This window comes from Chenopodium quinoa, unplaced genomic scaffold (assembly GCF_001683475.1).
Source record: "Chenopodium quinoa cultivar QQ74 unplaced genomic scaffold, ASM168347v1, whole genome shotgun sequence".
In the NCBI taxonomy this organism is placed as follows: domain Eukaryota; kingdom Viridiplantae; phylum Streptophyta; class Magnoliopsida; order Caryophyllales; family Amaranthaceae; genus Chenopodium; species Chenopodium quinoa.
In genome coordinates, this window is record NW_018742684.1 from 1341810 (window position 1) to 1358802 (window position 16993).

Genomic DNA, 16993 nt, shown 5'->3' on the forward strand with positions numbered 1-16993 from the left:
TATTTCGAAGTAGACAGTCCAATATTGTGTTCTACTCCTAATGATAATTATTATTCTGATAATGATTTAGCCAAATTATTATGATTTTGTCAATTATCTTGGAGATTAGATGCATGGTACTTGTTATTTTCTCTACACAATACTCATGTTTTGGTACGGTGCACCCAAATGAATAAAATTAATCAATAAGTTACCTAGCATGAACTCAATCATTGACGACAACTGGATTGGTTGAATATGTATTATGAAGGGGAAAGTCTTCCCTAACCAATGCGAGATGAGTCTATTAACAAATATAACAATCCCGGTAAGGTAGAGAGTGGCATGTCCGTGAATTCTGATCAATTATTCAATTAGCTGTGTCATTTATTAATTGCAACCAAAGCTATATTTTTCGGTCTTCTTACATATTTGTGGTCAGTATATTTTAATTACAGCTGTTCTTGCGAATAAATTACAAATGAGGAAATGTGATTGTTTATTGTTAGGCAATACCCAATTGCCCTAGGGCAAGTCCTTAGGGAGATGACAAGGTCTCCTACCGAATTACTAGCACTAGTGTACCCTAGAGGGGTGGTGGCCAAATAAAACACGACTAGTTGGACCTAAACACTTGGAAATAAGAGTGTAATTATTCCTTCTCTCTTTTGAATTTTTCATTTATTTTGTGTACAAATTTGAGGAAATTTGGAGTGAACGACTTAACTTTGTATTAAATATCGAGCATATTAGTTGTGCGGAGTAGAATTTAACAAAGCTATGGATAAGGTTAGAAGCTCACAACAATTAGCAAACTACATACAAAAGCTTCCTCCAGTACAATAAAGACTCCTTTAAACAGTACTTTGGCTCCAATAGTTGGTGTGAACGTGCTTGTTATATATAACTCTTATAAGTACTATCAATTGATGATGGTGTGGTGCATCACGTACGTATAGGACTTTGAGGATTTTCACCCACGAGTCTTAGGGCACTTCATTGTAAGAAAGGCATATACGAAGTACTTCGTATATAATAAGCATTTTACAAACAAAATAATAAAATCTGCCTATACATAGGTTTTAATTTTGCAACTAATATGCACTTTTGGCTTTGCATGCAAGTTACTAAGACTCTTTGATTTAACTTTATTTGTTCAATTTAATTATTTTATATTATATCAACTTATTATATTTAAATTTATATTTTTTTTAAGGAAAGAACTTTAGGCCTAGTTCTTCTCAGCTTAATTTCAATTCAGTTTAGTTTAGTTTAGTTCAGTTCAGTTCAATTCCTTATTATCTTCACTCATAAACAATTTATTATTTCAGTTCAGTTCAGTTCAACTTAGTTCAGTAAATCAGAACAGACCCTTAGTTTGTATGAAACTATTTGTACATTGAACTTATTTTAATTTGTCTTCATACCCTAAGCAAATAAGCAATCGTATAGGGCGGAAATTCAACTCTAAAAAATGAACTCTAATTAGTATGACAATAATTTCAGCTACAAATAATATATAATTTTCTAATTTGATCCACTCTTATTATTGCTTTAGATTTATTAAATAGTGATTTATGTGAACTTATAAGATGACAATGCATGCAAATTATAGTACAAACTTAAATTTTTAAAGTTTTTCTTATCCCATGCTCTATGAGTACTATGACATATTGACATCTAATTTAAGAGTTAAAAAATCAAATCTAAATTCCGAATGGGACAAATATTTTGTCCCATATAATCAAACCTATTAATTGAACATAGATTGCCCATTTATATTTTGCCAGATCGGTCCTTCTCTAGCTAATACGTCACTTATTATACTCTAGTAAACATTTAATTCAGGTATTCAATAAAATAATTAAATCTTATCCTCCTTTCCAAAAAAATAAAATAAAAATAAATTAAATAATTAAATCATTAAATCTAACCCAATATATAGATTGATCTTAGATCATAAAATCGCCCTGCTCCCATCTGATACCAACATCAACTTGTTTTTTTACTCACTGTCCCTTTGATAGGTGTCCGTTGTCCATTTTAATAGCTTCATTTAAAATATCGGATGGACATTAATTTATAATCTTCATTTCCTTAACCAATTAGTCATACTGGTATAAAAAAAAAAAACAAAAAATTACGGGGTATTATTTTATAAATGCTTGTTTTGCTTTATCTAATTGTTAGAGTTTGATAATTATACTCTTTATGATGAACTTGAAGCTCTAAGGATCAAGTTCAACTTAAAACCGTTCACAGATTAAATTTTCTCTTATTTTTAGTAACACTCGTGGTTCGTGTCTGATCTAATTGGTAGGGATGGATACATTTATACAAATGGTTTATGGTTATTAGAGCTGGCAATCCATGACACGACACGACAACACGACCGAAACCAGCACGAAATGAACACGAAGTTACTAAGAGAAAACACGAAGTCGGCACGACACGAACACACAGTTAGTAAGAGAAAACACGAAGTCGACACGACACGAAATCAACCTGAACACGACCCGTTTAGATAAAGTGGTCAAATTATGCATTTATATATCTTACATTTTACATATTTTTTGATAGATTTTATGAACAACACGAAATTGACACGAGACCAAACACGAACACGACACAACACGACTTTTTGCCAGCTCTAATGGTTATGACCCACTAATCCAGACCCAATTTCACTACCACTATACAAGACAGTATTAGAATATTAACTATTAATCAAAATCACCTTCTTTAATTAATTTCAAAAAAAAAAAAAAAATTAAGGTAAGCGAAACATATACTTCGTATATATATAGTCATCAGTCATCACAACATGTTATATGCTCAAGACTTGATGAAGATCTCAAAGTATATAGTGCATAATTTATATCTCTTACTATTCTCAAAAAGTCAAAACGTATTTATGATAATAACACTTACAGTTATAAAACGAACACATAAGCCAACAACAATAGGTAGGTAGTTCTGATCAAATCAACTGTATAATGTTGGCTTCCGGATTTGACTGCCTTGCTAAGTTGCTAATTGGTGGACATCACTAGTTTATAGCATGAAATGTAGCAAATGAACACGTACATTACTTGTTAAAATTGGTGGTTCTAATTCTAAACCGTCTATATATGATCTATATGACTATATATATATGGCTGATCTAGAATTTTCCATGCATGCATTCATTAAAGCTACCTAAGTCGGCTGTTGAAGGGATAATATGCGAATAGTATTCACGGCCTTCTCGCGGTATGTGTTCACACGGTTGTTGTTCACACCCTTTTATGGTCTAACTTTTATTCCGTATATCTTAGACTTAAAGATCAGATGACCAATTAGCTTAGCCGGCCTGGTTAGCCACGACTAGACTTAATAATTATTAATTAGTGAATGAGCTACCTAGCTAGTTGGGTGCAATTTATTCACAACCCAACATTACACAATGTGGCTTCTAAGGTGGGTCGTCGTGGGTGAACATAGCACATAACCTTGTCGAACCTTCTATGGACTCAGCTCAACTAGTGAACTGCCCTTAATTTATTTCCCAAATACATAGTTTAAAATATTAAGACTCAAACCTTCTTCTTAAATCATTAACAGTTAATTGACAAAAGAATATTAGCTCAAATTAATCATGAAATAAAGAATAATTTTAGAATAAATCCTCGCCATAAAATTGTGGGAAATTTTTGTAGAAGGGATTAAAAATTCAGAATCAAGAAGGTGGAGGGAGCACGACTACATAAGATTATGACTTTATGAGTATTTATCTTCAGTATATTCATGGTACGTTGGAAAAGCCAAAAAAATACTTAACGGGCCAATTATTGTGACTTTTTGAGGTTCCTATTAAAAAAAACAAACTTTTTTAAAAGAATATGCTTTAATAACCAACAAAAAAGCTATTGGTAAAGGTAATAAAGATAACACAAATGAAAATTACACCAAACTTTATCATCCAAACTTTATATGATAAGGAGTAGTACTTCATTTCTTTAGGCTAGTTTGCCAATACATGAGTTTATGCCCTAATTTCTTTAATTATCAATTAAATAAATTAAAGTAATGAAAGTTAGTTAATATAATCTGAAATACATATATTGAGACTCGCGAATTGAATAAGATCTATCTCATGAATATTTTTTTATAAATATAAATTACAAAAGAAAATCGGAATAACATAGGAAAATAGTAAAAAAAAAAAAATCAAATCTCAAAATGTGTCAATTAGAGGGATGAAATAAGAAATACTCCAAGTATATTATTTGACCGAGGGAGTAAGCCATCCAACTTTCCAAGTATATTTGGCAGTGGTAAATGCCAAACAACCAACGAGTACATTTGCATTGGTCAAATCATCCTCAGATCATGGAGATTAGGATTTTGGTTTATTATAATCAGAGTTGGCGATCAGTAAATTACATGATATTGACTTTTTCCATTCCATCGATTATCGACATGATTATTTAACTCCTTTCCCCAAGGTATCACTGCCTTGGTGGATCTTGATTTGCTTTGATTAATAAATTGCCAATCCCGGTTTCCGTTTACAAAAAAAAAAAAAAAAAAATTAATCCAAAGCCCTAATTATAATATCTATCAGAAATAATTAAATGCTGCGAATAATATAGATCATGTCTAACAACTAACAAGTGTACTATATTGAATTACTGATTAATTAAATACGCTTGATCAGTTGCATTATTGATCAGAATTGACGACTATTATTAAGATACATATATAACGTGCATGTTAATTTAAATTAAAAAATCATTTAGGTGTCATAGTTCATACTGGACTATAGTTTAATATATGGGTCATAATGACAATTCGATCACAATGAAGATTATCTAGGTCTTTCCTTAATTAAGCGTAGGACCTGTTCACTTTAGCTTAATTTCAGTTCAGTTCCAATCAGTTCAATTCAGCTTAATTCAGCTCCTATTTATCTTCTGACATAAAATATTCATTTCATCTCTACTCAATTCAATTCAGTTCAGTTCAGATTAGCTCCAATCAGTTCAGTTCAGCTCCAATCACTTCTGCTCAGTTCGGTTCAGCTCCAATCAGTTCTGCTCAGTTCAGTAAATGTGAATAGGCCCGTAAATAAGTTGAATTTGACACATATCATTTTATTTCATTTCGGGGGTAGGGCAATTTCTTCAAGATTGTACTATATGACTATATATCCACACGATATTTGCATGAAACTTTATTAAAATAATTATGTTTGAAAACCTAAATATATTCATCATATGTCTTTTTAAATTGTATTAAAAAAAAAAAAAAGCTTTTCCACTTATTTCGCTTTCTTTTGTTTCAACATGTTAATAAATATCTTGTACAGTTGTACATACTCCAACTATTAATTATAGCTTGCAAGTATAGTAATACTTTGTTTGGCATTAGTTTAGCTTATTTTTTCTGAAATTATATTATGTGTAGTTGTGTACTAAATGTACATTACGTAGTACGCGGCATTATAGAGCGATTGATTATGTATGATTTAACCAACTTCAAATTTTTAATACAAAGAATTATACTTCTCCAGTCTAAAATCATCAATATTATAAGTTGCTCAAACATCCCCTTATAATCCCACTCAATTAGTTGCATACATACTTTTCAAAAAAAAAAAAAAAAAAAATATTACATGGTAAATTTAAATGTAACGTGTTCAATTGAGGGTAACCATTAAAGTATTTATTTAATGCATTCTCCAGACCCATTTTCAAGCTAGTGGATCCAATTCATACGTATAAAAACTAATCCTAATCGCTTTCACTTTTTACGCGTCAAAATCTTAGCCCGTACATTGCAATATTTCATCCAGTTTCTTCATTTAATGCAATACTATGCATTAATGCATGTATCAATGTTAGGTTAAAAGCGGATTACCAAAAGTGAAATAATAATTAAATAAAATAGCGACGCATTCTTCCTCTTCAATAATATAAGAGTACAAAATTAGTGCATGTATAGCTAATATATAATGGTACAATTATTCATCTCTTGTAAATTTGCGGTTACATTTAACAAATATGACTATATGAGTATTAACTTTTTTTTTGTTACTAATTAATCCCATCGATCATTTCTTTTTTTAAGCTCAAACTTTAAATATATTATCATAAATTAGAATTATTACCTCTGCTTATTAAAGAAAATATAGACATATGTAATTTTAATAAAAGATACTTAGTCCACGTTGGGAAAGAGTTTGACCACATATAATCCCAATAAGCAAATATCTCTTTATTTTTTTAATTTTATGTTACAAAACTTGTTCCACCTTATGTATAGGTCTTATTTTTCTACTTAATAAATATTGATCAAATAAATACAACTAAACATCAACCAACAACTGATTGTCGAATAAATAAATCCATTGAGTCGAACTACTCCCCGAGAACCCAACTCAGCTAGAGCATCTAGTCAACTATGAACATGAGAATCCCTTGCACCATACACGAAAATAAACACGTCGTACGTAATATATATAATTGGTCCTATTCTTCCATATGATTTAACCGCATATTGTGGTGCCCTATTGCTTAATTAACACCCTCGCTCTTCCTTTCTCTCCCTCATTGTTTCCTACCCAACTTATTTTCTCCTCAATTTTTCTCTCTTTTTCTCTCAAAAATGGAGCAAAAACCTCAAACTCAAACCAAAACCAATTCACAAAAGTCACAAAAAAATGATCAACAAATATTACCAAACCTTCAAAAAACTAACAGCAACAATAACACCAATAAGAAACCAATATGGGATTGTGGTAGCACCCTCTACGACTCATTCGAGCTCACCTCGTTCCAAAGACAACTCGATTCCGCCATTATCAACTCATCTAGAACCTACTCCATGCCTCGTCTTCCCTCCGACCACCGCCGTGCACCACCACCACCACCACCGTCGAAGAAGTCGATAACCTCGAAGGTTTCCAGATCTTTCCAGAAGCTTCTACGGTCTGTTTTTAGGGCTTCTAAGCCCAATAATAACAATAATTCGAAGCCCAATTATGATAGTAGTAGTAGCAGCCCTGATCCATGGTTTTTGGATCCTGAGGTCAAAGAAAAAGAAAAGGTGGTTGATGGTGGTAGGTATTTTCTTGTCTATGAAAAGCCCAATGGGCTTTCGAGTATTCCTGAAGTTCCGGAAGTTTGCTTTTCGCCTGAGATTAGTTCGTTGGTTAGGAAAACGATGTCGGATCGTTTCACGGCTGCTTCTACTGGTATTTACTGTATTTAATATAGAATAATTTATTAAGGTATGTAAAGATATAAAATCGAGTATATTAACTTTTTAAGAGCTTGTATTATTGATTTTCCTTGTTAATTATATGGAAAGTTGCTAATATTTTTGTTATTTCTTAAAATAATCTTAGCTCCGTTATAAATTCTTTATTGTTCTCGAGTACAATACACCTGAAGTTAGGTATTATATATAACTAAAATGTTAAATTAAGTAGAAGCGTGTTAAACTAGATTCATAAATAGTACGTGATTGATGAGTTAATACACGAGTGTTGATGATCAAAAATACTTGTATTGATGTGTCTATTCTGCATTGCATAATTGCTTTTACGGATCTTAACTTACAATAACTAACGTTTGCGATATGTTTCTTATAGTATAGCAATAAATATATTTGTTGAGCATCAATTCCTTCTTTCATGGTGGACCAATCTATTTAAAACCAAAGGCAAAGACATGGCATTAGTTGTGATTTGTGATTGATCTATGCCATATAACAGACCTATATTAAATACATGATATCTTTACTAGACTTTTCAAATTTCATAATATCACTAGGGCAAAGGTACGATAGTAAATTTAATTTGGGATTTCCTATGATTAATTTTGATCCTATCATTTATTCCATACCTTTTAAATTTTGTGATTTTGGTTGTTTTTTTTAGTAAAAATAATTGATTTTAATTTTTAAAAGAAGTTCGCATGCATTAATTTTGACTTATAGGTTTTATATTCCTATCTAGAAAATTACAGCACTTTTTAATGAAGTAGAACTTGCTTAAATAAGGACCAAAATCAAAATGAACACAATAAATTCAAAATTGTGTACTTGGTGAAAGGAGTGATGTCCCTGAATAATGCTAAACTACAAATTAATTCTCTACATAAGTCGATTTAAAAACTATTTCTCATAATACCGTACAGTCCATATAGGATCGGTTCCTAGATTTGGAATTTGGCAGTATAGAACCGCTAATACTATTAGAGGTTTTATAATAGAAGTATAGAACAACTAATACTATTAAAGGTTCTATGCATATAGCCTCTACTTTAGCTTTCACTAGACACTAGCGGCTCGTTATATAGAACTGCTAATGGTATTAGAGCTTTTACGTACAAAACCACTAATACCAATAGAGGTTCTATGCATAGAACCGCTAATACCAATAGAGGTTTTAACCGCTAATACCAATAAAGGTTTTATGCATATATAGAGCGGTTCTATGCATAGAACCTCTAATACTATTAGAAGTCCTATATTAGTTAAAACCGCCAACAATGTTAGCGGTTTTATACTTGCAAATACCGAACCTCGGAACCTAGCCTACGTGGATGGTATTATGGGAAATAGGTTTTAAATCAATGTATATAAGGAATTAGTTTATATTATTACATTATTTTGGGAAATTACCCTGGTGAAAGAGTCTTGAGAGATCCTGGCCAGTGTTGTATGCGGCTATGTGAGTGATCACTCTAAAGGCCTATAAGGGATTTATTTACTTTCACTACGTGCATCTTTAAAGCTCTTGAAAAAAACTCAAATTAATAAAAAGTTGCACAATCACGCATTTCAGTAATCGGTTGAATAAAATAATTTATATGGAGTAACATTGGTTATAAGTTTAAAGATAAGACTTAAAGTCCCTAGGTCTTATGAAGTAAACTATCTCTTCTTTTAATCTTTTTACTTGTAGGTGTTTTCATTAACATAATGTGTACAATCTTATTAGAAAACAATAACAACGTTGTACAATAAGTGTAACAAGGGTTGAAATTAGAAGGTACTGCAATGTATCTTGTGGGTAAAGCCAAGCTATGTGTATGCTGCACAATACTTGGAGCCAGATTGTGGCTTACGTTGGTCGTGTTGTATAATGACAATAATTTACATTTATTTGGAGTTTCATTGTCTCTTAAGATTCCAAGGTCACATTTTACAAGCTTATAAAACACACATGTATAATAGTATACCTGTACTCATTTTTTTTTTTTTTTTTTTTTTTTTGACGGGATACATGTATACTCCGCATATGCATGTTTTGAATTCAGTATTCGTGGTTGGTTAGTACTTATTCACTTTGGTTAATCATTGTACATTTCAAGGCCCAATTCTGTAAAAATAAGCTCAAGTCAACAAAAACAAGTCCAACTTAATAATAATATATTTACATATGTAAAAATCGGTATTTTCAAACCATAATAACTTTAAACTAGTAAAATAAAATTTAATAAAACTAAAAAGTTCATTAATTATGAAGTGAAGAGAACATGGCTTTACAACCAACTACCCAAGGTTATAGACTCATAGTATGCCAACTTGCCAAGAGGTATTATGCGTTGTAATTAAGCGAAATTTTATTTTAAGTAGACATACTAATAATAGGATTGGAGTAACACACGAACCTTATATGCTTGTCACCATCTTATCATTTTTCGAGTAAGATGGACAATGTTTTATTCACACAAACATAGGATATCCCAACAGCCTAGCTCCCCCTAAATGGTGCACCCTCACTCTCAAGTCATTGTTCTGAGAGCCTACAGCACTTGTCATAAATTTCCAGATAACTCAGTAATACAACCACAACTTAGGGCTTCTTTCTACCCCCATCACATCTAGCTTATGCCCCCAAGCCAACACCAATCAACTAGCGCGTATTCCACTTCATGCTTACAACATTTGGGAATCAAATCAACTATTTTCCTCAATATTTTAACAAGTATGCTAAGCAACTAAGCAACGTTGGTTGACCTGTGCGAGATTTCGTTTGACAATATGATTTTCCTAGCCAAAATAGGATCCTTTTTAGCTCATTTCACACAATTGGGCCTGAAAATGAATATCTACAGAAATTGTTGGCCCATAGAACGAGGCTTTTCAATACACAAGAGCAGAACAGGCCTATATTCCTTATATTGGGTTGCTTGTTCGTTATGCCCAAATTTTAAAGCTGTATAAATGGGCTACTTGATTACCCAAACTTGGGCCTCTTAGCTCTGGCTGTACAATTATTGATACTCCGTATGAATTTACTACGTAGATGATTTCATCTTTGAAATGTAATGCACTACTGCTCCATTTAATTTCACTAGTTCTACATTTTGGATTTGTTCTCTTCAACTTAATTTCACTTCACTTCAGTTCAGTTCAGCTCAGTTCCTAATTTCCTTCTCTCAAAACCAATTTAGTTCAGTTCAGTTCAGCTCACTTCAGTTCCAAATTTTCTTCTCTCATAAACAATTAAGTTCAGTTCAGTTCAGCTCACTTCAGTTCCAAATTTCCTTCTCTCATAACAATTCAGTTCAGTGAATCAGAACAGGCATTTAGTCCCTCTTTTTATATACTTCCTTTTTTATAAGCATTGTACTTAATTACTTACTCATAGTTTAGGTGATTTAATTGACTTATATTATCTTTTTATATGACCTTAAAAAATACACTAGTTTGTATTTTACACTATTCCCGTATTAACTTTAACTCAATTTTATACTCTTATTATATGGATTTATTTTAAAAAAAATAAATAAATATGCTACTTCCGATCCAATAATATTGCAACAAGAGTGAAATCATGCATCCCAAATCATATTTTATATGTTAAATATCTATAATTATATAAGAGTAAAATAAAAATTACTACCTCCGGTCCAATTTAGTTACAACTATTTCCTTTTTGGGTCGGTCCACATTACTTGCAACTTTCCCATTTCTTTTCTTTTTTAGTAACTTTTTAGTGGTGAAATTATCATTTACCCTAACTTTTTTTTTAAAACACCCTAATTACAAAACTGATTTTATCTAATTAGCTTTAACCCTAACATTAATTAAGTAACCTATTTTCACCAAAATCAACCCCTTAGCCACCGAAACCAATTCAAGCCATCTTCATCTTCCCCCTCAATCCTCATCACCATAATTCATCAAATTTCTACATCTTCTTCCTCATCCCCAATTTTTTTTTCTCTCTCCTCCTTCAACCATTCCTATTATATTTCCAGATCTGTGGGTTTGTGGGTTCGTGGATCTTTGGGTTCGTAGGTGTGTGGGTTCGTGGGTTTGGTGGTAGGTGGGAGGTTACAGCGGCTCGCAAGGGCGAAGGGACGGGGGGCTGGTGGAGGCCCGGCCTCCCCGGCCCAGATTTGTGGCCCTTGATTGTTAACCCTTGCCCCCCCTGAAATTTATTATTTATAGTAATGAAGACACAATTAATACAACAAATGAGCTTGTCATATTGGTTAGGTAGTGACTCTTTTTCCCAAGGAGCCTAGGTTCAAATCCTACTCCTCACTTGTTTTTTTGATAAAGTTTCTTATTTAATTTATTTTTAAAAATTCTTCTTATTTTTTTAAATTATTTAATTTCATTTAATTAATAAATTTCTTATTGTTATTTACATGATTGTGATTAGTTGTTTACTTGGTTAATATGTTTATTTATTTAATATTTTTGGCTAATTTTTAATTTATTGAATGGACCATTAGATCAAATTTTAGGGTTATATTCTACTTAATTTGATAATTGAGGTTTTGTATTGATATAGGTTAAATCATGAAATCAAAAACACTAGATTTTTTTTACAAAAAAGTTAATAATTAACCAGAAGAGGGTTCCACTTCAAAGGCAAATTTGAAACCCGAAAGTAATTTGAATGATGATAATGAGCAAAACACAAGTTTTGATGGGCAAAAAAGATCCGGTACTATGAAAAAGAGATTGTAGTAGATTTTAGTGTTGAATCTTTGATTGATGATTTTTCTACTATGAAAAATCGTAGAGTACGATTCAACTTTTTTTTTTTTTATAACAATAAAATACTAGTACATTTTAATTTTTTCCATCAATCTGTTGTTTGACAAGTCCGGCCCCCGGGACTTGAAAATCCTGGCTTCGCTCCTGGCGGTTCGTCGGTGAGTTTCAGAGTTGATTGTTTTGGCGGTTGGCAGGTTCGGGGTGGTTTCGGTGTTGGTGGTTTCGGGGTTGGTGGTTTCGGTGTTGGTTGTGTCGGGGTTGGTTGTTTCGGGGTTAGTTGTTTCGGGGTTGGTGGTTTCGGTGTTGATTGTTTCGGCGGTGCTGGGTTCCACTGTGGTGGTTTGGTGGTTGCTGGGTTCGTCGGTGCTTGGGTGGCTGGGTTCGGTGGTAGGTGGTGGTGGTGGCCTGGTGGGTGGTTTATTCTGTACGTATAGCTAGGTGGGTGTTGGTGGTGGTGGGTTTCTTTTTAAAAATTGGGTTGAATTTGTTTTTTTTAATTACTTGGATTAATACTTAAGTGTATACCCTTATCTTTCAATAAACATGATTAGGAAATTTTGCCTCGGCCTCCGCAATCACCTCCAAAGTTGCAACTAAATTGGGCCGGAGGTAGTATAAAAAGTTGATATTGTAAAACTATTTTGAGAGACGAATCTAATAAGATCCCAAATGACAATATTTTGCTTAACATATAAATCATATTATATAGTCAAACAAGATTGATGAATAGTACTAAAACTTCATTGTTGCAATATTATTGGAGCGGAAATAGTACTCCGTATTAAATAACGGACAAGTATCATTATATATACAACGGTTTTTTTTTTGGCAAAATATGCGATAATGTTTAATTTTACACCAAAATTTGTAGAGTGATGCATGTGAATAATGTAAAATACAAAATGAGACACTTGTTTTGAAATGGTTATGAGTTACGAAGTATGACTTTTATTACTCCGTAGTAGAGAAGAAGTGATATAAACTTTTATCAAATTTACTACTCCCTCCGTCCCTAAAACGACCGATTTGGCATAATTTTAGTCCAAAAAAAAATGATCCATTTGTTTTTTCCGACATCTATAAAATCACAAAATTACCAATATATCCTCAAATATTTTTGTGCTAGCTTGACAATCTTGTGTATTTTAATTATATATATTGATTGTTGTAAAACAAGACTTTAATCTTAATGGCTAATAAAGCATCACATGGAGTGGTGCATTATTACACCATGTTTACTTGTGTTTTCCCATACATTTGTACTTGCAAATTAAGTTTTTTAATACCCGTAAAATCAACCCAAATGGGTCGTTCTTTCGGGGAAGGAGGGAGTAATTAATTATTTGAATGATGGAATGTATTTGTGTTTTTAACAACTGATTTGTTTCCCTGCTACATTAATTACTAATGGATTCCCTTTCATTTATGAATCATAAATGTATTATACAGTTATATATTAGTATTATTGGTCAAAGTGATATGAAGTATACATTAGTAATATTGGTCAAAGTGATATGAAGTATATATTAGTATTATTGGTCAAAGTGATTTATGTAAACATATTTTACATTAGCCTTGGTCAAAATGGTATAAGTAAATGTATACTACTATTGGTCAAAGTGGTTCATTTCAACTCACTTTGATATAATTTGATACTCATATTAGCTTAATCAACTAGAAATAATCAAATTAGATCAGATTATATCTTATCTTTTTATTTACAATTATTTATATTTAAATATATTTAAATTTGTAATAAAATAAATTATACAGTACAAATTTCACACTTAAAAATGCATATTATGGAGTACTATTATATAAATACAAATCTAATGACATTTCAAATGGTAATTTTATATCTTACGAATTAGTATAAACATGGTCAAATTTAAAATACAGATCGACCAGATCACATTAGATCAAATTAAATTACTTTGTATTAGAAAAAATTAGACTTCAATTAGATCATGTAAAATGAGCATAGCCTTATAATATTAAAAGTAATAAGTATTTTTTCTTATAATGTAATTAATGTGCTATTTTTTTTTTCCCAACAACTAATTTGTTTTCTTGCTACTTTAATACCAATGGATTTCCTCCCTTATTCAATCCCTTTACTCACTATTTAAACCCTTCCAACACTCACTCAATATTATAATTTATAAACCCTTCCAACACTCAAAAACATTTGTACAACCCTTTGAACATGCAAGAAACACCACACATTGCCATAATCCCCACACCAGGGATGGGTCATCTCATCCCCCTCATAGAGCTAGCCACCCGACTCACTCGCCTCAACTTCACTATCACCATTCTCATTCTCAACGACGGTTCACCGCCTTCGAAATCCCAACTCACTCTCCTACAAAACCTCCCACCCTCCATCTCCTACACCCATGTTTCTCCCATCGATGTCTCTGATCTTCACTCCGATTGCGCCATTGAGACTCGCATGACTCTCACCATTACTCGGTCCATCCCGGGTATTCGTGACTCGCTCCGAGCCTTGTCTAAGGAAACACGTTTAGTTTCGGTCATTGTTGATCTCTTGGGCTCAAGTATCATACATTTGGCCCGAGAGTTTGGCGCGTTATCGTATATTTTTTTTCTTAGTAGTGCTTTGGGATTGTGCTGTCTTTATAGTCTACCAAAATTGGATAAGATACACTCTTGTGAATACAGAGATTTATCTGAACCGGTTCAGTTTGTGCCCGGTCTAGTTCCGGTTCATGGGGCTGATTTTCCTGATCCGGTTCAGAATAGAAAAAGTGAGATTTATCACTTCTTTCTTAGCATGATAGAGTGTTATTCTGAAGCTACTGGGATTTTAATCAATAGTTTTTATGATCTTGAACCGGTTGCCTTTGATTACTTGATGAATGATCGTGGTCGAGAAGATAATGTTCCTCCGGTTTACCCCATTGGACCGGTGATTCGGACCGGTTCAGAAGACGGGTTGATAGATGGGTCGGGTTGTATAAAATGGTTGGATGAGCAACCAAGTGATTCGGTTTTGTTTGTGTCATTTGGTAGTGGTGGGAACCTTTCTCATGAGCAAGTAATTGAGTTAGCAATAGGGCTTGAGTTAAGTGGGCAAAGATTTTTGTGGGTTCTTAAAACCCCAAATAATAAATCTAATGCTTCTTTTTTTGGTGATACTAATAATATTGATAACCCACTTGAGTATTTGCCTCAAGGGTTTTTAGATAGGACCAAAGGGTTAGGTTTTGTGGTGCCGAATTGGGCCCCACAAGTTCAAATATTAAGTCATGGTTCGACCGGTGGGTTTCTGACTCATTGTGGATGGAACTCGACTCTAGAGAGCATAGTCCATGGTGTGCCCTTGATTGCTTGGCCTCTTTATGCTGAACAAAAGTTGAATTCCGTGCTGGTAGCTGATGATTTGAATGTTGCATTGAGGGTGAAACCAAATGATAAGGGTTTGATTGATCGGGAAAAAATTGCTGAATATGCAAAATGTTTGATGCAAGGAAAAATACAACGAGAGAAAATGAGAGCTTTGAAGCATGCGGCTGTTGCTACTTTAGGTGAAGATGGATCGTCAAAACAATCATTAGCAAAGGTGGCCGAAGAGATGAAGAATCACAAGAGCATACAAGAATAGCTGTGATTAGCCTATTTACATTGATCAATGATCTTTAAGAATTTCAGTTATTGTCTAATTAATGTATGATTATGTTTTAATGTTGCGTGTAGTTATAATTAAAAGTTTAACTACATTATCAATGGATGCGTTAGTTCATGAAGTTACAAGCTCTTCTAGTTTTGTTTTTTTTTTTTTTTATTCATTTGTACTCCAAACTCCAAGTCCTTACATCCAACTACATGCATATTAATGAATATGGCTTGTTCAGAGTTCAGACCACCTTTTCGTACTCACCCTCAATCTCGATCATTAGACCAAAACATATGTAGGCATGTACTCCAAATTCCAAATCCTTACATCCAACTACATGTACCTACCTATGACTTATATTTTCGGTGTAACATATCAATTTGTCATCCCATAACAAATTTGTCAAAAAGTATTAAAGCATGTAATAGTTATACAATAGATTACTTTTTCCCGACAATTACCAAAAACCATATTACACACATTTTTTTATATTATTATTACTATTAGTGATAATATAATAATAAGAACGATTTATGGGTTTATTTGGTATCGCTGTGATATTTTGTTTTTTAATATCATTTAATATACGTCATATAATGAATTACAATTTGGTCAAATTTATTAAAATTATACTGTAATAATTTTGAAAATTAACAGTAAAAAAGTAAAAATTACTTTTTTCTTGCTTTATGTTTTTTGTTTTCAGTTTTTGGTGTTTTATTTTCAAAAAATTAAAAAAATAAAAAACTGAAACTAAAATAACAATTTCAAACAAGTTTGTGTTTTGTAACTATTGATTTTAATTTACTCTGTACGAACAAAAGTACTTTTTAGTGTTGCATGATTGCATCTAATAATTCATTCAAAAAAAAAAACAATTTCAATCGCAATTATTATTTCTTAAATACTACGTAGAATGCCCTCAAAAAAAAAAAAAAATACTACGTAGAAAACAAAAATTAAAAAAGCAGCCCATAAATTCATTATCATAAGCCAATGCATGAAAACTAAAAAATCAGGCCATTGCAAAATAGTCAGTCAGTGAGCCCATGCAGACCAGACAAAAGATTTATTATTCAACTCCCAATAATTTTTTTATCACGATCACCAAATAAAAAATAAAAAGATCTTAAGATTGGTATTACTTTCGAACATTTAATGACAAATAAATCATGATATATAATTAGATAGACCAAGGCCTTGTTCTTTTGAGATCCTGGGCAGAGCAGAGCAGAGCAGGACATAGCACAACAGAGCTAGGCTTCCACACACTGCGGAGCAGAGCAGGACAGAGCAGTAGCAAAACAGCTCTAAAGAATAGGGCCCAATTCAATTAAAATCATTCACAATCATAGACTCATACAC

At 32.4% G+C, this 16993-nt stretch overlaps 2 protein-coding genes across 2 annotated transcripts; both read left to right on the top strand.

Moving 5' to 3' along the window:
* Positions 1 to 6241: 6241 nt before the first annotated feature.
* LOC110722565 (nuclear transcription factor Y subunit alpha-like) lies at positions 6242 to 7339 on the top strand. Its single transcript, XM_021901827.1, has one exon. It carries the CDS (start codon positions 6628 to 6630, stop codon positions 7231 to 7233), a length of 606 nt encoding a protein of 201 aa, XP_021757519.1. The 5' UTR covers positions 6242 to 6627; the 3' UTR covers positions 7234 to 7339.
* Positions 7340 to 14066: 6727 nt separating this feature from the next.
* Positions 14067 to 15872, top strand: LOC110722666 (hydroquinone glucosyltransferase-like). Its single transcript, XM_021901941.1, has one exon. The coding sequence runs from the start codon at positions 14195 to 14197 to the stop codon at positions 15614 to 15616; it is 1422 nt and encodes a 473-aa protein (XP_021757633.1). The 5' UTR covers positions 14067 to 14194; the 3' UTR covers positions 15617 to 15872.
* Positions 15873 to 16993: the final 1121 nt, after the last annotated feature.

What these genes read in the sequence shown, in the direction of transcription:
- LOC110722565 (XM_021901827.1), top strand. Translation starts at nt 6,628, where the DNA reads ATGGAGCAAAAACCTCAAACTCAAACCAAAACCAATTCACAAAAGTCA.
- LOC110722666 (XM_021901941.1), top strand. Translation starts at nt 14,195, where the DNA reads ATGCAAGAAACACCACACATTGCCATAATCCCCACACCAGGGATGGGT.